At 52.5% G+C, this 23881-nt stretch overlaps 2 protein-coding genes across 2 annotated transcripts in view; one reads left to right on the top strand and one right to left on the bottom strand.

The window, feature by feature from the left end:
• The first annotated feature begins 5108 nt into the window (after positions 1-5108).
• Positions 5109-6731, top strand: LOC121163765 (G-protein coupled receptor 183-like). The gene is given in 4 exon segments (XM_040991541.1): positions 5109-5114; positions 5687-6178; positions 6536-6669; positions 6671-6731. Coding segments are annotated over 4 exon segments (693 nt in total).
• A 6614-nt stretch (positions 6732-13345) lies between these two features.
• UBAC2 (UBA domain containing 2) overlaps positions 13346-23881 on the bottom strand; it is a 153489-nt gene continuing 142953 nt past the window's right edge. The window contains exon 10 of the mRNA XM_040991542.1: positions 13346-13639. Coding sequence (XP_040847476.1) covers positions 13532-13639 — 108 coding nt within the window. The 3' untranslated portion in view covers positions 13346-13531. The remainder of the gene's footprint in view (positions 13640-23881) is intronic.

Raw genomic sequence — 23881 nt, forward strand, 5'->3', positions numbered from 1 at the left:
ATGGTGGCTGCTGTTGAATGTATTTCCTGGGAGTGGGGATTTATTTGGTTGTTACATCTGTGGTCTGAATCCCTGCCTGGGGGAGGGGGGAAACAGAGAGAGTGTGAATTTGGCACTGGGACCCAACTCCATTTGTGCAGACAGAGTGTGTGGAGCCACCAGAGAAGGCATTGACTGTTGGCTGACCTTTGCTGGCCTCCTCCTGCTGCCCTTGGAGAGTGGCCTGAGTGGGCCAGGGGTCTCCTTTAGGGCGTGAGACAGGTGCTCAGCTTCTGCAGCAGCCCCAGCATGGGGACTACCCCCACCCCATCAGTCCCCTCTCCTTCTGCTCTGCTCTGCAGGACCAGAGACAGCCTCAGATCACAAAGCACTGTCTACCCACAAGGGCCAACTGCGTCAGCTCTGGGGGATACCTCCTGGGCACCCCCTCGGAGTCCCCAGGCTTGTCCTTCCCCACGCCCCATCCCATCCCAGCCACATCTCAAGAGGCAAACAAACACCCTCAGTCAGCAAAAGAGGTATGTGGAGAAGGTTGACTTCATGCCTAAAGGACCAGGTCGTTTCTGGAGAGGGCAGTCTGGGGTGGGGGCAGCTGGAAGGTGATGGTGGAGGACATGCAGTAGACCAAGGAGCACACCTCCGGGCAGGTGTCTGTGGGACACAATCCCCTTGGCCAGACTTGGAGGCAGCGTGGGAATGGGGCACAGCAGCCTGCGCACAGGGTCCCATGTGGCACAGGTGCATGGCTTCTCTCCCCACTAAGTGGTGAGGAATGTTGTGTCTGTCCGGCACAGGCCCCTCGCTGGACTCCCTGCTGTGACAGCTCTTCCCTAACCCCCCCGCCATTCCCAACCCAAGATCTGAATGGAACTTTTCTGTGGCTGCCAGCAAGGCCCAGCCTTGCAAGCACTTGTCTTGTGCCAAGTTCCAAGAAAAGGAAGTGGGCAGAACAGTCCTCAATTTTCAGATTGGCTGATGGGGTGATGGGTAGTGCCTGGGGCAGAGGTTGGGAGACTTGGGTGGGTGGGGGTGGAGAGACCTGGCAGGTCCCCAGGGGAAAACTCTGCAGGGGCTATTGTCAGCAAAAGAGCTGCAGGTGAACCCCGAGGCAGAAGCTGGCAGGGCCAGCTTGGGAGGCCCCAGGAGGAGCTAGGAAAGGGGACACTTGCCAAGGGCTGTGGTGTCAGCAGCTGGCTTCCATCCTTCAGCAGTGAGTCCTGAACAAGCAGCAGGTGCTCAACTTCCCAACAAGCTCTGGGCCGGCCACTCGCTCCGTGTACTGGGCCCACTGGCTGTGAACCGAACCCTTGCGGCCACTCTCCTCACCCGTGCAGGTTTGGAAACTCCCCTGCCTGTCGTCTCCCTCTACCAGGCACAGCTAGCAAGGTTGCTGGTTCAAGGTTGGATTGAGCTGGCAAGAAGGGAGGGAGGAGGGGGAGGAATCTCCCTCTTGATTGGTGTTGCTGGAGCCTGGAGGAAACTGGGGTATCTGGGAATGGGGTGGGCTGGGTGGGGGTCCAGCTCCAGACTATCTGGGCTATCCATCTCCACAGAGCACATGCTGGTGAAGGCGGTGGGTGTTGAGGAGATCGGAAGGGAAAACCCGAGCTGGGTAGAGGGGTGGTGAAGTAGAGCTGTTCAGGAACTCTGGCCAGGGGAAGAGAGCTGAGGGCAGGTTGGGCTCCATTCTGGTGCAAAAGCCAAGGGAAGGCAGGGCTGGATGGACAATTCCTGGAGCTGCAGCAAACGCAGATGGAGGGGTCGTCATACGCCTGGGACAAGGATATCACTGGAGCCCAAAGCTGTGGTCCAGGAGAGCTTCACTCAGTTTTGGTTATGGGAAGGCCTCTTTGTCAGTTCATGGGCGTGTACGTGTGTGTGTGTGTGTGTGTGTGTGTGTGTGTGTGCACATGCACACGTGTGGGAGAAAGGAGGTGAGTGGGCACCCAGAGGGAGGCAATGGCCAGGCCTGGGCTAGGCTGAAGCCAGGAACCTGGAACTCCATCAGGATCACTCAAGTACTGGGGCCATGTTGGGGTGGGATTGCAAGCGGAGCAGCTGGGGTTTGAACTGGAGCTCATATAACTGCCCCAGGGTGTGCATCCTTGCTGTGTCTGGGCTTGGAGGCCTAGAGAAGCAACTTGCTTGTGAGAGAGTTGGAAAATAAAGCTACAAAGCAGATCTAGCTGAAGGAGAAATTTCTAAGGTTTATTTACTGAAAGGCAAAGAGAGGGAGGGGAGAAAGAGAGAGTAAGAGAGATTTTTCATCTGTTGGTTTGATTGCTCATGACAGCTGGCGCCAGGGCAGGTCAAAGTCGGGCACCAGTAACTTCTGCGATGGGGTCAGGGATGGCAACTCGCTGCCTTCCCAAGAGGCTGATCTGAAAGCCCAGGGGCCAGGACTCAACCTGCTGCTGCGTTTAGGATGTTGGAGTCCCATACAGCAGCTTAGCCTATGGTTTCTCAATCCAGACGCTGCACAGGTATAATTGCACATGTTTTAAGATACTTATTATAGAGTTGGTTTACTTTTTTCAAATGACTTTCAAAAAAAGATGCTTAGTTTTTTGTGTTTTCTTTTGTGTAGTCTTTTGTGTTTTCATTTTCTTTGGAAGGTAGAGATCAGAAGAAAGAACGATAGAGACTGAGAGATGGTCCATCCACTGCCCCCCTCCCCAGATGCCCTCATGCAGCCATGGCTGGGTCACACTAAAGGTAGGAGCAGGCAACTCAAACCTGTATCTCCTGTGGGTGGCAGGGACACATGCTTGAGCCATCAGCCACTTCCTCCCAGAGAGCACGCCGGCAGGAAGCTGAATCAGAAGCCAGGCCTCAAGCCAGGCCTTCAGGTACAGGATGTAGGTGTCCCCAGGAGCACCCCACCCACTGCTCCAAACACCCATCCCTGGGTGCTGCCTTAGAAGGGCCAAAAGAAAGAAGAAAGAGTGTCCAGTCACACTTAGCTTTTTCTCTGTGCCCCTGGCTTTCCATAGAAGGTCCACAGCCCTTGAATGGTGAAGATTGCATTCTTCTGTACCTTCTGAATGTTCCCAGGGGCTAGTCTAGTTTGTGAGGGACCCTCAAGAGGGTTAAAATGTGACTTTTGATTTCTGTTTTCAGGGAGCATATTTATATATCATCTATCTCGCCAGCTAGCTATCATTTAATGCCCACGTGTCTAATGCAGCACATCTCTCCATTTCCTCCTTTATAATCACCTAGGTTGTACTCTAGAACCTGCATCCGCCATCATCCAACCCGAGGCTCAACACCCTGTTGGCTGCCCCTCTGTCTGCCTTGCAGCTGGGCATTCCTTTCTTTCCTCTTGAACAGAAGTCCTGCCCTTCTCAACCTGCAGAGAGGAGACAGCAATTTCTATTCCTAGATTGACAAGAGACACCATCTCCAGCAGGCTTCCTACCAGGAGGGGCCTGCCATGTCTAACATTGGGCTTCATGGACCTGGTGGTGCCCTTTGCATCAGCATCTGACAGCACCACCTGCTCCTGACCTGGCTCCCTGGTCCCTGGACTAGATGCACGGAGAGCATTGAGTGCACATTGAAGGTGTGGAAATGAAGGGTTGGAGGAGGCTCCAAACACAGCTGTAAGGACGGGGGTGTATCAGAGAAGACAAGGCTGAGTGAGCAGTGTGTGTACATCAGCTTTACAGAACTACGTGACATTACAGCCTACTGGAAAAAGGGACAAAATATTTGAAGTGAGAAAGTGTTTGACATTGGCAGTGGTCAGAGCAGCACCATCAAAACCACAACAGGATGCCACCTCCCCTCCCGGTGAAATGACTAACCTGACAGTACCAGGTGTGGGGAGCCCGTGATACTGTCCCATGCAGTGGACAGCTTTTAGAAAGGCTACCTGGGTATATGGTACTCTGAGCCCCTCTGAAGTTAGATACCTATAGAACCTTTGCCTTGCCATTTCCTCTCCTTAGCTGCGTACTCTGCAAAATATGTGTGTGTGTGTGTGTGTGTGTGTGTGTGTGTGTGTGTGTGTCTGTGCACTTCTCCATGAACAAGTGAGAGAGCAGGCAGAGCAGAACGGGGCCTACCTTCCCCCAGACTGGAGACTCCTGCAAAGTTGACCAATGGCAGAATGGCGGGCGAGTGGCATACTCCCTGCAGGGAGCACAATTGGCAATGAGAACAGAGAGACTGCATGAGGGGTGAAGCTCACAATCGGATTTGGAGCTCCAGGAGGCATCGGTGTAAGAATACACCATGCATGACTGCATTTATGTGGAGTTCCAAAGCAGGTAAGATGGAGCTGGTATTTAGGAGGCAGGAGTGTGACTGTCACTGTGCGGAAACAGACCCTGGCAGTGGCGAAATCAGCCTGGTGAACGAGAGGATACACGGATATGTACACTTTGAAAGTTGTCAAGGTGTGCTTTGATGAATCACATATATTTTAAAAATATTTTTATTTACTTATTTGAAACACAGAGAGAGCTTCCATTTGTTTGTTCATCTCCCAAATGGCCCCAATAGCCCCGGGCTGGTCCGGGCTGAAGCCAGCAACTCCATCCAGGTCTCCATGTACTTGGGCCATCTTCCAGTGCTTTCCCAGAGAGGGACCTGGATCAGAGGTGGAGCAGCTGGGATTCCTACTGGTGCTTACACGGATCGCAGTGACTGCCATAAGGCTGGTCCTGAGTAGCACATATTTCTGTATGTGTGCCTTGTGGTTTTGAAAAATGTCCACAATTCTTGGTGACTTTCACCAATTTGAACTGGGGTCAGGGTCCCCTCCCTTTGAATTTTGGGGGTGGGTTCATGACTTGCTTGTAACCAATGGCAGGGAGTGGAGGTGACAAGGTAAACATTCCCAAGGCTGGGTTAGAAAAGGTGATGCTGTGTGTGAAAACAGACTGTGTTAAGATCTGGGGAGTGGCAGGACCAACAGCAGCAGAGAGAACTTCCTTTTGAGGACAGAGTTTGCAACTCTAGTTCCCAAACATAAGGGGCAGGCAGCACCTGCGGGTACCCCAGCAGTGGCAGGGGACAGAGGGAGCAGGGCGGGAAATGTGGCCGAGACTCTTTCTTGTGATTTCCAGGGCACACAGGCTTAGGCTAGGTGAGCTGGAGTCATGTCGGTGAGCTCTAGGTGCAGAGCTCCGTCCAGGTGTCTGGCCTCATGCCGATGTGGCTGGGGCAGGGAGTGGGAGAGAAAGGGGCTGGTGTGCCCCCTGTGAGGTGTCCACTGTCTGTAGCAGTGGCCAGGCTGGAGGAGTGGTCCCTGCAGAGCATACTGATAATAGGTGCTCATGGTGACAACCAGGCTCAGGTTGCAGTCAGCAATGAGCATTTGCTGGCACACGCATGAGCAGGGTCATGTTCTTAAGATCCCAACCGTGGCCATCGCCCGGCCCCCAGCTGTTGGCTTCTCCTAGCCAGGGCATCCAGTATGAGGGAGCGGAGGCATGCCACCCTTAGGGGACCCCCACCCTGCTCCACACTCCAGTCCAGAGAATGCATGAGCACAGTCAGGTGATCTAGGCTGCTATACGTATGTCCAGGGTGGAGTGGGGGTAATAATGCCCGGGATGGCATGTTGTTTCTACATACCACGGACTGAAAAAGAGACAGGTCTTCCACATGCATGTTGCCCCAGCCAAATCATTAACTGTCACCATTCCAGAGGCGTTTTTCCATCTCCCCTACCTAGACCCTGAATGAGATGATCTCCAATCAGGCTGACTCAGGCAGCCTGGCCCTCAGTGCCAACCAGTGCCTGCCTCCCTTTCCGCGCCTGGCAGCTGGCATGACACTCACCCTGTTCTACGCAGCCCTCTTGGTCTTCAGTGTCCTGGGGAATATCCTGGCCCTTGGCCTCGCCTGTCGGGAGGGCAAGAAGATCAACTCAACAGGTGTCTACCTGGTCCACCTGGCTCTGTTCGACCTCCTGTTGACCTTGACACTGCCGGGAAAGATCATCTACTATGCGCTGGGCTTCCACTGGCCGTTAGGGGACAAGCTGTGCAGGCTGGCAGCATTCCTGGTCTATATGCATACTCATGGGGGCATCTACATCCTGATGTGCCTGAGTGTGGACCACTACCTTGGAGTGGTGCATGCCCGAAGGTGCCCGCCGCTCCACCGTGCTGGCCAAGCAAGGCTTGTGTGTGCAGCCGTCTGGTGTCTAGCGCTACTTCAGACGGCACCCTTGCTTTTGGCCCCCGTGGCCAAGCCTGTGGCAGGTGAGCCGACCTGTACGGAGCATAGAAGTGTGCAGCCTAAGATGGGGCTACCTGTCCCCATCCTGGTGGCTTGTGCAGTTGGTTTTTGCATGCCTGTGACAGTGGTGTTCTTCTGCTCTGTGAAGGTCGCCTTGCAGCAGCGCAGGGCAGTTGGGAAAGATTCCCTGTTACACCACCGGCAGGCACGGCCCCGAAGGGCCTGCCTGCTGAGCCTGGTGGTGCTGGTGGCTGTGCTGGTGCGTTTCAACCCCTACCATCTGAACCTCCTGCAGCTGGTGCTGAGCGTGGCCCGCCGCCTGCCAACCTGTGCTGAGCAGAGGGCATTTGCACTGGCCCTGCAGCTCACGGTGGCTCTCAGGAGTGTGAACTGCGGCATGGACCCTGTCATTTACTTCTTCGCATCCCCGCGTTCCAAGAAGTGGCTCCTGTGTATTTTAAAACTCAGAGCGTCCTCCTCCTTATCTGGTCCAGGGAAAAGTTTCCTCCAAAACACCAAGTGTCAACCAGCCTTGAGCAGAGGGCCAGATCGAACTGGTCACTGACTTTTCTGGCTTAATCTCGGGAACCATCAGGCACTATGGGTTGGAAGCTGATGTCCTTTGGGGAGTGGGGAAGAGTAGAATCCTTAAGGGGAAAAAATGATCAGAAATAAGATGTACAGGTTTAGTGCTCCTTATCCAAAAATGCTTCAAATCAGAATTGCTTCAATTTGTATTTTTTTGGAGGTGGGGGGGGGATTTGGGAATATTTGCATATATACACAGACACAGCCTGGGGATGGAACCCAAGTCTAAACCCATTTGTGCTTCATATCCACCTGATACACACAGCTGGGAGGTACTTCTATACAATGCCTTAATAATGCTGGGCAAGAAACATAGCTTCAGGGTGCAGAGTGTTCCATTGGGGCATTAGCCCCTTTCTAACCACCCAGTAACTTCCTGCCAGCCACTAACAGCTCCAATGCTGCCTGGGCCCCGGGCTAGGAGATGTGGGGGCAGGAAGGAGGAAGCCACATCTGAGGGAGGTGTGGGAGATGGGAGCAGGCCAGAGGCAGGGTCAGGAGACCCACAGAAAGCCAAAAAGCTGCAGCAAGGTGCGGAGGAGTGATGCCTTCTCTCTGCAGCCTGAGGGATGGAGGAAGGGGACTGGGGAGCTCCAAGGGCCAAGCCTCCAAGACTGAGCACCAGCTGGGCCCCACCCTGGGGAGTCTGTGGGGAGAAGACCTTGCTGGGGCTGTGCAGCCCCACCCACACCTTCTCTTGCTTCTGGTGAGAAGGAAATGATCCTATCTGTACCTGGAGCTATCTTATTGATCATGTGGGTTGTTGTGTGCATGAAAGAAATCTTTCAAGGCCAAAGTGCCTTATTATGGCCACTGAGGCTTTCCCCTGTGGGGTGGGGGGTTCATGGCACGACTTTTCTAATTGCTGGGGGTCTGCAGAGAAATTGAACCAATATGGGACTCATGTGCTCACAAATATGTGTATGCATGCATATGTATATGAGGGATTCTTTGTTTTAAAACTGTGGGAGCTGCAGCTTTGAATCTTTAAGATTGGCCAGACTGGAAATCCAAGTCTTTGCTTGGAACACCCCTCAACTGGCTCAACCCACCTCCCCTTTTCCCTAGTTGTGGATGGTGATCTGTATTTGAACACCACCAATTTCAACTTCCACCACCCCTAAAGGTCACCTTCACTATGACACATACACTGGTGTTTTGACCCAGCCATGGGGCACCAGAGCCTAGAGCCAAGTTGACACGCAAAATTCGCCATCCATACATGACTCAAGTGTCTGTGGGAATGTGTCTGGAAGTAGGAATGAACTGGCAGGAAATGGGGTTTGGGGAAGATGTGGGCTTAGAGAGGGGGAACAGAAGAAGAAGATTGTAAGTCGGTGACCATGATACCAGAGTGCAAGGGTTGGAGACATTTGTGTCACCCCTCTGAATGTTTGTCATATCACCCGAACAATGAGCTGTCTGTGCAACTAACCTTGGGAAAAGAACTTCTTTAGCTGAACTGTTCCATCTGGAGATTATGACAGTCACCTGCCCCACGCCAAGATGAGTGCAGAGTGTCTGACACAGCCACGTCCCAGGGGGAGCTGCTGTCCGAGGTGTGGCACCCAGAGCTGACAGATGGCCCTCTGGGTCCCTGCAGGCTCAGTTCCTCACCCAGCAGACCCCTCTGGGGTCTCTGGGGATGAGCAGCAGTGTCCCCAGGCGTGGTTAGTGTGAGCCACGTGCTCCTCCGGGAGGGTGGTGGTGGAGACTCATTTCTCCACAACCCAACAGAATTTCTCCCTCAAAGCTTTCATTCCTTCTGGCAGCAAGAAGCCAATCCTCCTCCCCCAACCCCTTTCCTACGTTCCCCACCCCGTACCCCCCGTCAGCTCCAACTGCCTTTGTCTGGCCACACTGACAGCCTGTGCAGAGCTGTCCTACCTTCTCCCTCCCCAGGGGGTCTTGTTCCTAGCCTTCTCCCTGCCCTAGGTCTCTTCCTAGGACAGAAAGTCATTTGAGATCAGACCCGCTCCCGTTTTAACCTGATCACATTTGTAAGGACCCTGTTTCCAATGTAGGTCATACTCATGGGTCTGGAGCTTAGGACTTTGTGGTCTACCTTTTTTTGAGGGGTGCTGTGGGGTGCACTTAGCCCAAAGTGAACAGCCCTCTTTCTGGACACATTCTTCCTGGAGTCCTGCTCCATCCCTGATCCACGTCCTCATCCTTCCTCAGGGACCTTGCAAAGGGTGCAGCTTGAAGGAAGAAGTAAGAGGGTCTGTTTGGAACATGAGCTGGTGAATTTAAACTTCCTTGGTTTACCTACCTGTCAAGGTGACTGGATCCCATCTCATGTCAAAATAGACGCATCAGAGCCACTAGGTGGGGGAGGAGTGCAGAGGAAGGCAGAAGGCAAGACAAGCCTGCAGGCTGGGAAAGATGCCCATGGCATGGTGTGGTGGCTTCTGAGAATGCCTGTTGCTTGGTATTTTAAGGGAGAATTGCAGAGTGTGTGTGAGTCAATTGCGTAGAGAATCAGTTGCTCCTGTGGTGCTGGGCTTTCTCCAGAAAGCACAGTTCCTTCCCTCACCACTGCCTGTCACCACTTCCTGGGCACCAGTGTCCAGAGTGATCATGGCCCAATTTGCACAACAGTCTTCTCTCTCATTTCGCTGGTGACCACGAAGGGACAGGCATGCAGAAGGACTTGGAGAAAGGCCCCTGGGCTGTGCTGGCTTGGGCTTGGACACGGAACTCTGGGGCTCCACAACCCTGTGGCAACATGCATGGCTCAAGACTCAGATACCCTGTTCCCTCCCTAGTTGTCACAATTTGGAAGGCTCAGATGCAGGAGGGCCCGGGAGCTGAGGCCCAGGCTCTGGGGCTGCAGCTCTGTATGGCTGGTCCCCGGGAAGCGAGGAGCCCTCTCTGTGTAAGCAAGGTACATGTCTGTTTGCAAATGACAGCGGTGACTGCTGTTGGGAGGCTGCATATTCCATGTCAGGTGTTAGAAACACAGGGAGGCAATGCTACTGGAAATCCCATCCTAGGGAGCACTCCCAGCTCAGTCCCCCTGCTAGAAACGGTGGCTGGGACTCTCCTCAAACCTGCTGACGAATGACACTGCTGATCTGTGATGATCATACAGATGAACAAGGATATATGCAGCTGCAATGCAATATGACGCTGGCCTGGTGGCAGCACTGTGCTAGGTTGGTGGAAGCTGGGTTAGAGCTCAACCCAGAGCCACCTCAGCAAAGATACCCTGGCTTAGTGGGCTCACTGGGCTACTTATCAGCATGCATCATGGGCATCTCCTGGCTCAGGTTCCTGGGAGTGTCCCACAGACACCCTAGGCCCTGGAGGGGCTGGTCACAGACCCCTAGACTCAAATATCTGCCACGGTTGCTCCCTTCTGTACCTCCCTGAAGCAGCTCCTGACTCCTGTCAGGCCAGGCTAGAACTATATGTGGAAAGTTTTTACACCCAACCAACCCACAAGTCCAGGCCAGATGTCACAGGTGAGGGGGAGGATATCTACCTCTTGGGAGGGCTATGGTTTGGTGACCAACAGGAATCTTCTAGAAAGCACCAGAATCTATGGGCAAGCCCTGAGGAAATGCATGCTGCAGGGTCTTGCTGTGGAGAAGCTGGAGGTTCTACAATGTATCTGGCCTTCTGGTGAGAGGCCCCCAGAACTCCCAAAGAGACTTTGAGGGTGCCTAAGGACCTCAGTGTGTTTCCTCTCTGCATGGATCCCTTTGCTGTCCTCCTAACCCAAGTCCCTCCATGCTGAGGCAACTTAAAACCTTCTAGAAAATTCATAGGTCTTGACTAACTGACTTCCCCAGGGGAGTTGAGGGATGACTTGAGGATACTGAGATGGGGGCCTGAGTGCCCCAACCGGTTCCCTGGGACTGTCTGAAACCCAGTGACAAATCCCAGACTAGTTTCTACCAGTGGAGTTCAGTTGGCCACAGGTTAGCCAGCCATTGTGGTCAGGGCCTGCCCCTCCCTGTTTCTTCAGTTAAGAAGCTGGAGGGAGACCAAAAATACAAGCTTCTTCCACACCCCTTGGGGTCAGCGACTTGCTTGTGGCTCTCTGACCTTCTCTTTATGTGGAGGGCCAAGTGACTGAGGCCAGGCCCACCTCATGGCTACTGGGCCAGCGCCTCAGGTCTCTTCCTTCCCTTATTCCCTGTACTTCCTGAGCAGACTCCATGTCCTCCGCTTCTCAGGAACTCACCCCCCTGGACCTGAAGCCACCCAGCCCCCATTCAGCCCCAGACCCCATTCCCCAGATCCCATCTCCTCTCCCCATGCTTCCAGTTATCCCAGCATTGGGATAACTAGCTCCCTTCTCCCTGCCTCTTTTCATACTGATCTCCACAATCGGGGGCTGATCCCCCAAGTCCTGACCCCTTTCTCTGCCTGAATTCCAGCCCTATGAGTGGTACCACCAAAGTTTAGCTTCTTTAGACGGGAGCTGGTTCATAACCTCAGGGCATTCTGGAAGTATTTCTCATATGCGAGATTTCCATTCCAGAACTAATCCTGGAGCCTGAGCTGAATTTTGGCCCGGTGCTCTTGGTCCAACCCTTTATAGGGACGAGAGGGGATGCCCTGGGAGCTGTCGGAAGGATAACCTTCTTGTGTGCCACAAGCCACACATCACTTCAGACACCTGTGTAGGATGAAACTCCAGAGCTCTTGGTTCTGAACACTTCCACTTGGATACGTCCACTGGGAGTGATACCAGGATGCACTTCAATTTCATGCTCCATCTTCTCACTCACCGCCTCAGTCCGGGTTTATGAAGGGGGATGCAAAAAACAGGATTTTATTAATCTGGAATGGGAAGGAGTTATGCAGTTTTCTCTGCATTCTGCTTGCTTGAAAATTAAGCCCATCATAAGGAGTCATAATCTCATCAGTTTCTTATTAAAGTGTGCCCAACATTGCTGGTACAGACAATGTCAGACAGTCCAGCAGCCCATTGGCTACACATTTCCAACAGTTTCATTGGGACGGACTATAATACTGTAGCAACATGGGGAAAACCTGTTGGGGGGGGAGGAATCCTAGTCTATACGAAATTGTACCACAAAATTCAAAAATTAAAAAAAGAATAATTAAGCCCGTTTTGTCAGCTCAGTCTCAGCCATTCTGACCGGAGGGAGAGGGGGGTAGACATCTCATGGATGCCCCACCCCATGCCTTTCTAGCAAGGTCTTCCTTGGAGGTGGGGGGCAGGTGCACAGCCTGAGAGACTTCCCAGGCTTAAATCAGAGGGGGTGAGTTTGGCTTCTCTGTATTTGCAGGCAGTAGCAGTGAGTCAGTGCAGGGAAATGCAGTCAGGCTCAGAGCATGTGGCCCTGAGCGAGCAGCACACACGTGTGGTGATGGGACCGGAGGTAGTGGAGACGAGGGGGAGGGCTTGGGGAGCACTTGACGCAGATGGAAGGTAACAGCTGCGCTTGGGACGTGCACGCCATGGCAGCCTCAGGGACCTGGGCGAGTGGCAGGGAGAAGTCAGGAAGAGCCTGGGGCTGCCCCCAGTTCAATCCTCTGGATTCAGGGTAGGTAGGGTTTCTGTAGGTGGCTGGTCAGCCACATTGCCTGTGAGGGGCTTTTAGGGTCCTTCCTCAGCGCCAGACAGACCCTGCTCTGCCGGGTGCTTTCTGAAGGGGAGCAGGAGCAGAGGAAACAGATGGTGTGGCTCTGGATGCAGCCATTCCCTGCCCCTGGCCCTCGGCATGGGAAGTATCCTGCATGGATTTTTATGTGCTACTGCTGTGGGCTGCGTCCAGGAACAGGGCATTTCTCTCAAAAGTACCCAGAGTCCAGAAAACAGACTGAGTGGACTGAACACTCCACATTCCCATTAGTCACCACAGTGGGTGGCTGGCTTTTGGCCCTGGCACCTGGCAACCAATCTCATCCCTGACCATTCCCATCTCTGCTCTGCTTGGCCTCACATAGCCATGGCATCGGGCCTGGAGGTATAAGGCTACACTACCATCCCTTGCTCAGCTTGCTGTGCGTGGCAAGAGCCTCCTCTTCTGTCCTCAGGACGAGCTCTCTGGCCTGGTCCTGCCTCACTCTAGGAGCCTGTAGTTCTCTTCCTCTTTGTCCCATGTTAACCCCTAGCTTGAGTGGCTAAGTCTGGAGATTGATAGCAAAAGCAGCTCACTGTTGAGTGCCATGGAGTATTCTAGAACATCCAATGGTATCTGATCGTCATCAGCATTTTCCAGTGGAGGTGGGAAAGCCTCAGGAGAGTCTCTGGGCTGCAGCAGGACTTAGCTCCCTGTTCTTCCATCAGTCTCTAGAAGGTGTGGATCATGTTAAGCCACTGGATTTGAAAAAACAAAGAGCCTTTAAGGTGGCCCAGGAGGAACTGTGCGACGGACCCTCTCTGAATATAACCACCTGTCCCTGCACAGCGGCACCAGTCACAGAGCGTGCGGGCCAGCGCACCTGGGCCAGCAGGCAGATTCAGCAGTCGTGACCCTGGCTGGGGCATGCTCTGGCCATCTGCACTTTAAACACCCAGGGAGTGCATGAGAAGTCTCTAGGCTAAGGGCAATACCTGATACAAAGATACCAAGAAAGATAGAAAATACATGCTAATTTAATGACAAACTTATTTTGATACTAAAACAGTAACAATCTTGGAGTTAAGGATGGGTGCAGCAGAACCACCTCCTCCTGAAGACAGAGTTGCTTCCAGGGGCTGCTCAGTCCTGACTCGGTGGTGGGGACCATGCCACTGTCGTTCGGCTGGGCCACTCCTGGCTCCTCAGTGCTGCAGCAAGAAGTTGGTGGCCACGTTGAGGTCATTATTGGAGGCTCTCAGGGCTTCCAGAGCGTCACCTCTGGAAAATCCCATCTCCATCAGCCGTGCAACCTGCAAAAAGACACGGAGCAGGGGCTGAGGCTATGCACGGCATGGCTGCAACTCCGCTAGGCCCTGCGTGTGCTTCCAGATCACTTTATTTCAGTGTGAAATCTGCTGTCAGTAACATTGTAATGGGTGCAAACTCCAGTGCTCACTCTATGCAACCTATATATGTGTATGCCTTCTCTCATGTACACCTCACTTTCAATGCATGGATATTTACTTTCACCTCCTTGAAATGGCAGAGAGGAAAATAAACATGAGAAAATAGAGTGCGCGCAGTATCTTCTACCCTTTGGTTCACTCCCCAAATGCCTGCAACAGCCAGGCCTGTGACAAGTCAAAATGTGGAGCCCAAGGACTTGAATCATCATCTGCTGCCTTCCAGCATGTGTGTCAGTCGGATGCCGGATTGGATGTGGCACAGTGGGGACTCAAACTATACTCCAAAATGGGCTATGGACATCCTGTATGGTGGTCTCACCTGCTGTACCACAGCATCCACCCCCACCATCACACAGGTGAGGACACGGTGTCAGCTGACCCTCTCGGCTCAGGCCAGGAGAGCAGGGCAGCGTCAAGAGCTTGGGCTCCCTGTGCTCATGCTCTTTGGAGCTGCCGGTCACTGAGCAGTCACTTAGGAGACTTGGGGTTACGTACGCACACTTTCGACCAACCACGGCACTGGAACTGCATCCCCCCATGCAGACTGGGTCTGAGGGTAGCAGGCACTGTCAGCCTCTGGCGTGGCACGGCCAGAACCACCCTCACCCTCTGGTGACCTTCGGAGGGCAGCAGCAGCCCAGGGTAGGGAGGAGCTGAGCCTGGGATGCAGCTATGGGAAGGAGCCAGTGGAAACCACCCACCATGGGGGAGGAGCAGGCTTGCCCTGTGGTGGCTACAGTCCTTTCTGTGACCCGCGAGGGTTCCTGCACTTTCACATTCAGGCAGTTTCTAATTTAAAACAAGCACTGTTAGCTCGAGTTGATCTGTAACCCCCTTTTCCAGAATGAGAAAGCATCCTATGAAAATATTTATGGTCCAGGACTAGCCAGAGGAACCCATTTTCTGTGTGGCTGTTAAAAGACACAAAGCTTAAGGTGCCATGACGTCAGACTGGCCCCTCATCCATACTGAGATGTCACCAACGTGGGCCTGCAGAGGCTGCTGGGGCTGACCGTTCCTAAGGAAAACAATGCAGTGAGAAGGCAGACTACTTTCCTTCTCCTGGTGAGGGGATGCTGTGGGGTAAGTGGTGTGTGTGTGTGTGTGTGTGTATGTGTGTGTGTGTGTGTGTGTGCGTGCAGGCCTAGGTGAGCACGCAGAGTAGGGTGCGTGTGTGTGTGTGCACGCGTGCAGGCCTAGGTGAACACGCAGAGTGGGGTGTGTGTGCGTGTGTGTGTGTGCACGCGCGCAGGCCTAGGTGAGCACGCAGAGTGGGGTGTGTGTGTGTGTGTGTGTGTGTGTGTGTGTGTGTGCGTGTGTGCGCACGCAGGCCTAGGTGAGCACGCAGAGTGGGGTGTGTGTGTGTGTGTGTGTGTGTGTGTGTGTGTGTGTGTGTGCGTGTGTGTGCGCGCAGGCCTAGGTGAGCACGCAGAGTGGGGTGTGTGTGTATGTGTGTGTGAGAAACCTCAATGTTTTCTGCCTTACTTGCCTGGCTGGGGGCTGTGTGAACTCCAGGCCTGATAGTCTGCGTCACACCTGGCAGGTCACGTAAGCAGAGCACTCCTCAAGAAGGAGGTGTTAGATAAGACTTGTTCACTACCCCACAGCCCACCAGTCTGTACTATTTGAAAGTTGCTTGCTTCAAACCCATCAACAGAAGTCTGCCAACTTGCTCTTTTTAAAAGTTAACAGCTAAACTAACCAGTCATGACCGTGGAATTGGCCTAAAATGCATAAAAACCATGTGCTGCTGGCCCTTCTGCTGCTTCTGCCACCTCTTTTGCTACTACTGCTGCGTGAGTGACAGCTGAGAGTGCAGGCTGGCCTGAACAAACTGCCCTTATGTGTTAGCATCGACTTCAGACTCCTGATTTCTGGGGATCTCAAAATCCGGGTACAATATGTGTATGTAGGCCTAGGTGAGCACACAGGGAGTGGTGTGTGTGTGTGTGTGTGTGTGTGTGTGTGTGTGTGTGTAGGCCCAGATGTGCATACAGTGAGTGATATGTGTGTACAGGCCTAGGTGAGCACGCAGGGACCTATAGTGACAACCCAGGTCCAGCCCCAGCTTTATCCTCCCCAGGAGCTTGGTAAGCAGCTGAGAAAAGAGGGCCATGGCTGGAAGGGTGCCTTCCATCTCATGATTTGGTGGTGAGAACCATGCCACTGTCATTCAGCTGGGCTGGTCCCAGATAGGGTGGGTGGGACATGAGTACTCGGAGAGCTAAGGTGCGAATCAGGAGGGGGTAACTTAGCCTTGAGACTTCCACATTCCATGTGTCCAGGTTCAATTCCCAGCTCAGGCTCTTAACTTCAGCATTCCTACTTGGGTTCAAATTAAACAGTCAAGGAAAAACCAAATGTTCTGCTAGTGCTTGTGTACGGCCAGCAACTCAAGCAGGGGCAAGGTGTCTGCACACTGCAGGTCTCTGACCCGAGGCTGCAAGTGCTTGCTTCGGACAGTGAGAACATGGAAAAGAGACACCTGCCAGAGTAGCCCCATGGTCCCAGTTCCAGTGTGCCTCCTTCTGACTGCAGGGACAAGGCCCTGGGGCTGGAAGGCAACATTGGCTCCACAGACCTGCGGTTAGCAAGCAGGGCGGCACACAGAAGCTGCCCCTGCCTTCACAGGAGATGTTAGGGAATGGCAGGGTCGGGGGGCAGCAGTTTAGACCCTCAGAGGACATCGGGGTGGGGTCCCTAACTCTAAAGGCTGTGTCTCTGCTCTCTAGTTCAGCTACAGGGATGAGAAGCATCAGCTATCACACTGACAGAAGAGCAGGTTCTAACGCCAGACTCTGCTCTCACTAGACACTTCGGGATGCACTCCTGTCACGTTATTGAGGTGCAGGAGTGAAGTCAGGGCGCAGGTATCTCCCTGGCTGTCAGGACCTATGTGGGGGTCGGCACAGGGGACCCAGCACCAAGCCTGAGGGCCAGCACTGTGCCTCTGAGGGCCCTGCACTGAGCCTGAGGCATAGAACTGTTTCTGAAGCCCAGTACTGCGCCTGAGGCCTGGTACTGAGCCTGAGGGCCCTGCATCACGCCTGAGGCCTACCTAGTACTGTGCCTGAGGTCTGATACTAAGTCTGAGGGCCCGTGCTTGATGTCTGGTACTGTGTCTGTGGGCCATGGGCCGTCTGAAAGCTCAGGGCGCATCTGAGTGCCGGGATCATGCCTGTCTGACTTCTACCCATGGTAATCTCTTACCCCCAGGTACTTTGGCACCCATTAGGGCTGTGCTGGCTCGGAGGGGGAAAGGGTAGTGAGTCTTTTGGAAAATCTGGTTTTGAAAAAGGGCTGTCAAATGTGGAAAGCGTGGAAAGCAAAGGAAGCCCAGATCCTGGCAGATACCACATGGAATGTGTGAGGAGCTGGGCCTCAGGCATCTGAATGTCAGTGTGGGCAAGGGTGGCCTGCAGCGAAGCTATGCCACCAGGACACCGTCCACAATGCATATGTCCTAGGGGTCATCCAGCCTCCAGGGTCTGCATAGGCCTTTCTCCTGTCAGGCTCGGAGTGACTCTCAGGGCCTTATAAGCAGCAGGACAGCAGCCACAGCCAAGATCACTGTGCTAGGGTCAGGCTGAACCTCCAGGGTGATCTCAGCTGCTCAAGGGCCTGGCCATCCCTGGGGCACAGCCGCCCAGGATTCAGAGAGAGCTGGGAGAACACGGGAGAGGTGCACCGGAATGGTGCTGGGACGGCAGAAATGCCCCTTGTGACGCAGGCAGCACCCACTCAAGGCAACCCATGAGCTGATTGGCCTTGTCTGAAGACCTTTAAAGATGCCCCATCCCCCCCGGAATTTCCAAGAACTCTTCCATGCTCCTGCCCCAACTCAGGGCATCACCCAAAGTTCCTGCCTCACAATAGAATGGACTGGAGTTTTGCCTGGTTTCTCGTGGCCAGGCTGAGCAATGCTTACCTTCCATCCTGCCTGGGAAGCCTGTTGGCCACTGTGGTCATTGGCCGATGGGGAGCTGGCTGGCTTCTCGAAGTTTCTCCCTCTTACACATCTACTGATTTGTAGAAAACAGAGCCCCCATGCTCAGCTTCCATCACTGACAAGTGGAAGGCCCAGAGATAATGTGGCTGGCCCAGAGGCAGCAGCCAGTCCCAGCCGGGTTCCCCCCTGGACTTCCACATGTGGTGGGACCCCGGCACTCTGCTAGCTGTTTTCGTCACAGCCACAGCCACAGGCGTCAGTGACCCCACAAGCCCTGACGTGACATTGCCCACAGACTGCTGACCTGGGTCTGAGGAAGGCAGACAGGGAGTGCGCCACCACAGGACGCCGTCACCGTCAGCTGACGGTGTTCCAGAGAACACGGGAATGTTTTTCCGAGGTGAAGCTTTTCAAAGGGAGACCACAAGAAGGGAAAAACCCCACAAAGGCAGAGAGAAATCTGTTTGAAACCAATTTGTCTTTCCTTCTCTACTTAAAGCAGTAGCAATTTAAGCATCTTGTGGTGGGTGGGATCCATGTCTACCATCTCCAGACACCTATTGCTGGGGGCAATTCCAGGCCTCACAAGGCTGTCCCGGTCACCACTTGGCCCATTCTCTCCAGTCACAGCAGTAGCCTCCTTGCTAGCTCGGTTCAAAGATTGTGGTTTTCCTTAACTTCCCTTTAGCTATGGGTGTCAACAACAAATGGTTTTGGGGTTCTTACTTCCTAAATTACGATGTGAGCAAAAAGCGATGTCCACCTCGGGTGGCAGCCGGGCAGCCAGCCCCTTCTGGGGGCAGGGTCATACTTGCCTCCTGCCCTGTCCCTCCAGATCCCTCCTTGTGCTTATGGCCTGTCAGGCTGGCCTCTGATGTGGACACAGAGTCACCTGCAGAACCTCACAGGACTTCTTTCCCAGCCTGCTGACCCCAACTCCTCTCGGCCCTGGCTTGCTCTGCAGCTCTTCCCCGAGGGCAGGGCCAGGGACGCAGCAGGTGCCTGGTCCTGAGCCATGACCCTGATGGCACCTGGAACACTCAGCACCTTGTCAAAGCTGAGGGCTGCTTGACACCCCCGGGGTGCCCTGCAGCTCGCCCACCATGTCACCTCGTCAGGAGACACTTCCCACCTCCAGCCTCAGAGGGGTGAGGACTTGGCCTAGAATCACCTTGAAGCTGGTCTTAAGGGAAAACACGCAGTCTGTGAGGGACACCCGTGGCCTTCTCGCTGAACTCAGCACGGGTGGAAGCACCATCCACCAGGGAAAGCAGATTCCATGAGAGACTGCTTAGAGACTGGCAAGGACAGCCAAGCTGCAGAGAGAGAAGGACTCCTGAAGATTCACTAGTAGCAGAGACTACAAGTGCCTGTGGGCTTCAAACCACTCCATGAGAGCAGGCAGAACTCTCAAAGGACACAAGGCATGTCTGTGTTAACTGGTAAAGCACCAAGCAGTAAGTGGCACTCTTCTGAGTGTTTCCTGGGCAAAGAAATGACATTTATGCTAGGGTGCTTAGAAACCCCTCCCTGACATGTGCAATCCTCCAGGGAAACCCAATGACATCATTTCCTGTTTAAACTCCTGCACAGTGTGTAAAGCCTCCTGCAGTCCTAGCATACCACATGTGTATCAGTTCTGTGCTCCACTTGCAATCCGGCTCCCTGCCAATGTGCCTAAGAATGCTCAAGCACTTTTCAGTCATGTGGGTGATGCGGATGAAGCTTTGGGGCTCCTCAGTTTAGGCTGGCCCCGCCTGACTGCTGAGGCCATTTGGGGAATGAACCAGTGGACTGAAGATCTTTCAATCTCTCTGCCCTTACCTCTCTGTATCTTTGCCTTACAAATAAATAAAGCAATCTTAAAAACAAAACAACAGAAATTCTTGCCCCAGATCATAGTGCTTGCAGTGTAACTGCTCGAGGCCTCTCCCCAAGGATGCGCCACCAGCCACCTTCCGACCTTACCTGGAAGGCTGCTGCTAAGCTTGGGGAGAATTTACAAAGAGACAAATTGAGTAAGTCCACTTCTTCAGTTTTTTTTTCCCCCAATTTGGAAGCAAATGTGACAATTACTATTTGTTGATTTTGAGTATGGGTATATAAAAAAACTGGTAAGAAAAAAATGAAAAAGAAGAAAAACAGAGAGGAGAGAAACAGGATAATGGCTGTCACTGGCTAATGCCCTGTCTTGACCCATCTCTACCTCCAAGGGCTTCTGAAGCCCTGATGTCTCTACACTGTTTTCCGTTCTGCTGCAGGGAGAGTTGCAATCTCCAGCCTCATTGAAGTGGGCAGAAACCTGCCTGCACAGCTGGGTTAGGAAATGTCCAGAAGTCACAGTTGCTTTAAAAGTTATCTATTCAAAAGGCAGGTAGACAGAGGGAGAGAACTCTCCAATCCCCTGCTTCACTCCCCAAACACCTGCAGTAGCTGGGGACTCAGTCCAAGTCTCTCATACATGTGGCAGGGGACCCTAGGTACTTGAATTATTGCTTGCTGCATCCCAGGTTGCACATTAACAGGAAGCTGGAATTGGAGTGGAGCCAAACCCAAACCCAGGCTCTCCGAATGGGATGAGGGTGTTCCGGGGAGGCATTCTTATGGCTGTGCCAAATAACCACCCTGTACTTTGCTGAGTTTTAATGCTAAGATTTCTGCCTCAGGAGGAATGAAGCCTCATTTTGAATAACATGTGACCTATGGGAGAGCATGTTTCCGCACAGCTTACACCGATCTCCACCTCCCCTTTTGGACATTTGCTCTCCAGATATGTTTACTTGAACTGGTAGACATTTGAGCACATCTGATTACTGGAAAGTATATTGGATTGCTTGTGGTTTTGGCGTATTCTTTATTCAATAAACAGTTCTTTATTCTCTTCCTCTTGGTCTTTGTCTTCCTCTTCTACCTTTTTCTGGGCAACCTGGGTGGGGCTCTTGGTGCCATCAACTTCCCTTTCAGATGTGGAGGCAACGTCCTCCCTCTGGTTTCTGTCCAGCTGCTCTGCAGCCTTGCTGCTTCTCCCCCATGCTCCAGTGGCTACCCCGTTAATAAAGCAGCTGGGGTCTGTGGGTCTGGTTGCAGGGTGGGCTTCCAAAAAACAGGAAGGGCCAAGATAGAGGCCTACGAGCCTCAGAGTACCCACTAATGTTGCATCCCTGACCTGGGCCTGCGCCCTTTGTTTCATCACCACAGAAGGCTTTATCTGCTCAGGTCTTATCTAATTCAGACTCCTCTGTCCCCAGACACTGTTACCTACTACCCAGAGTACCTGCTGCTCTGCAAAGCTGACACACCTCTGGGTTTTGCTTTCTATGTTTCTCTCTACTCAAAGGAAGCCTAAGTGACAGGTTCCTGGAGCTTGCCTTCAGCCATCCTGGCTGTGTTGCTGGCTAAATCAGGGGAGCTGGGGCACAGAGCACGGCCCAGTGCTCTTCAGCCTTGCACTTGCTGCCTCCATGAATGGGTTTTCTATGCTTGCTTTCTTGACTTCCCTGAAAATGGCAGTTGGTTTCTTAAGGCATTAAACTTACATGACTGTCACTTAAAGAAAACAGAAGTGCTCTTAAGATCTATTCAAGCTAAATGAATACATGTTTAAGTTAAGCACAAAAAGTTAACTCCAGTGTCTTGACATGGTGTTAACACATGATATAGATAGTGCTTAGCATTATCATGAAGAGACTACCTTCACCATACACTACTAACCTTTACTGTAAACATCTCGAGGTCAAGATTTAAACCTTTATACCATCCTTTCACAATCTCTAGCACCCACAACAACAAAAAATGCCAAGAGTCGGTGTAATAAATTATTCTAGAGAGAACCTTGCATCTTTGGTGTCATGGGGCGGGGTCTCTAACTGTCATTTTCAGGGACGTTAAGGGACAAAGCATAGAAAACCCATGTGCATGTTCCAACCAATCTGTCATGTACTCACACCTTCTCACAACACAGAGCAATGAAGGGTGAAGGCTGCTGCATACCGAGACTGATGTGTTAACCTCTCTGCTATCATTTTGGGAGGATCAAGGAAAAATGATTCATCTAGAAAAAACCCCTCCAGACTTCAATTACACACTCACTCTCCTGGTTCTCACCCTTTGACACCTTTCCCCAAAATAATCAAACTAAGAAAGTCCTCACTTTTGAACACCTCATGCGCTCGTTAACGGCTGCCTCTGAAGACCATGACTCAGAGACAATAGAGTCACACAGCAATAAACAGTCATTTCATTTCCACCTGAATCTGGGAGTATCATCTCACTTTTTCACACACTACCATAACAATCTAATATGGAGTTGCTGGACTTCATTTTTTTTTATCTATAGTGCAAACACCTATCTGGAAATTTTCTACCAACAGGATACAGCAACTCTGTCCCAAGGGCACCTGCCAAGCCTGAGAAACTGCTGTCAGGCCCAGTGCCAGCCCAGCAGTCCAAGTGGATGGAGGGCCATGCTGTTTCTTCAGGACGCGATTCCCTTCAAAGTGCTCACTGTGGCGTCTGCAACCCAGAGGGTGGCAGGGGCATCTGCCCTGGGCTGTATGTGGGAATAGAAAGGGCCAGGACGCTGTTTCACTGCCGAGGCTGGGGCCTGTGTGTCCTGCTGGTGTCTGTCTACACTGAGGACAGGGTCTGGGGGAGACCTCCTGGATGGGGTGGCCAGTTGTGACCTCGATTTGTTTGTGGAGAGAACACCACAGACTGAAGGAACTTTCAAAGTGTTATTACTGCAGTGCTCTCAACTCGCTTTTATAAATTGAACACATTTGTATCGGGAGCCATTTCAAACTGGAAGGTTTCAGCATAGTACCGAGGACTGGCTTGCCTTCCAGTGAGATTCACCAGCTCTTCTTTTTTTGCCACGATGGACTTCTTCCTTCTGTCTACACACCCCCGCCCCCCCCCCACAGTCACATGCACAACACACACACACACGGCCCACTTGCCTGTAGACTGTTCCTGAGCCCTGTTAAATGCGCTGCACATGCTGCAGCTTCATGTGTATGTTCTAAGGACAAGAATATTCTTTCTGAACCACAATCAACATAGACACCAAATTCTGGAACATCAGCATATGACTGTCCCTGCCCTGCCCAACTTCATCAACTGATTCTAAACTGGTCTTTCACCAACATGTTACCCCGCCACAGAATCCAGTGCAGGGCCATGAATCATGTTAGGCAGCATGCCTTCCTACATGCTTTAGTACAGCATGAGTTGTGATATTGATAACTTTTAAAGATTACAGAAAGGCCTTCCAAGTGGGAAAGGTACACCACGTGACTGTTCCACATGCCTGACCCGTCCTCAGGAGGGGGCACATGGCCTCCTTGCTATTACAGGTCATGTGACTTAGTGACTTGGTTTAAGGTGGTGACCAGGTTCTCCCCTGCAGTTACTATATTCCTTTCAACAATTCACATGTGGGAGATTGTGTGAAAGTACATAAACAGCCTAATCTTCATATATTGATGAGTCTTCCCTCTGCTGAACTTTACTATGATGGTTGCAAAACAGTGTTTTTCCAGCGCCAGCACTCCTTCTGAACGAGGTGACACTGAAGCATTTCCTTTCTCCCATGTGCATGTTTAGGACATATTTATTTATTATTAGCAGTCAGGGCTCATGGGTTTCTCCTGCCAAAGGGTTCTGTTTTACTGTTGCTCTTATTTCTTGTGATGCTCAAAGATGACATCCCAGATATGGCTAGTGGGATCCCCTCAGCAGGCTCTGATGGCCTCAGGACATTTCTCAGCAGTTAATGAGCTCTTCTTCCATACCACCTGGCACCAGATGCTTCAGGGTTCTAGTGTCCCTGCTTTGGCCTGGGATCTCTGTGTCTCTGGAGTGGCCTGGTTCCTCCTTCCTGTCACAGCAAGGTGACATGTACTTGTAACTTTCACAGGCACACTGTCACAAGCTCTCACATACACATGCACTCACAGAAGACACACTCTCAGACACACTCACAGACTGTCAGAGTTGCACACACACATACAACCATACTATACAGCCGCACACAAAAACTCATATCCACACAGTGACAGATTCAGTTGTTCAAACACAGGCACAGTTAGACTCACAGTCACAGACATACATAAATTCATGGCTGCAGACTCACAAAT

The sequence above is a fragment of the Ochotona curzoniae genome, unplaced genomic scaffold (genome assembly GCF_017591425.1).
Source record: "Ochotona curzoniae isolate NIBS_2020 unplaced genomic scaffold, NIBS_Ocur_1.0 contig_64, whole genome shotgun sequence".
NCBI lineage: Eukaryota > Metazoa > Chordata > Mammalia > Lagomorpha > Ochotonidae > Ochotona > Ochotona curzoniae.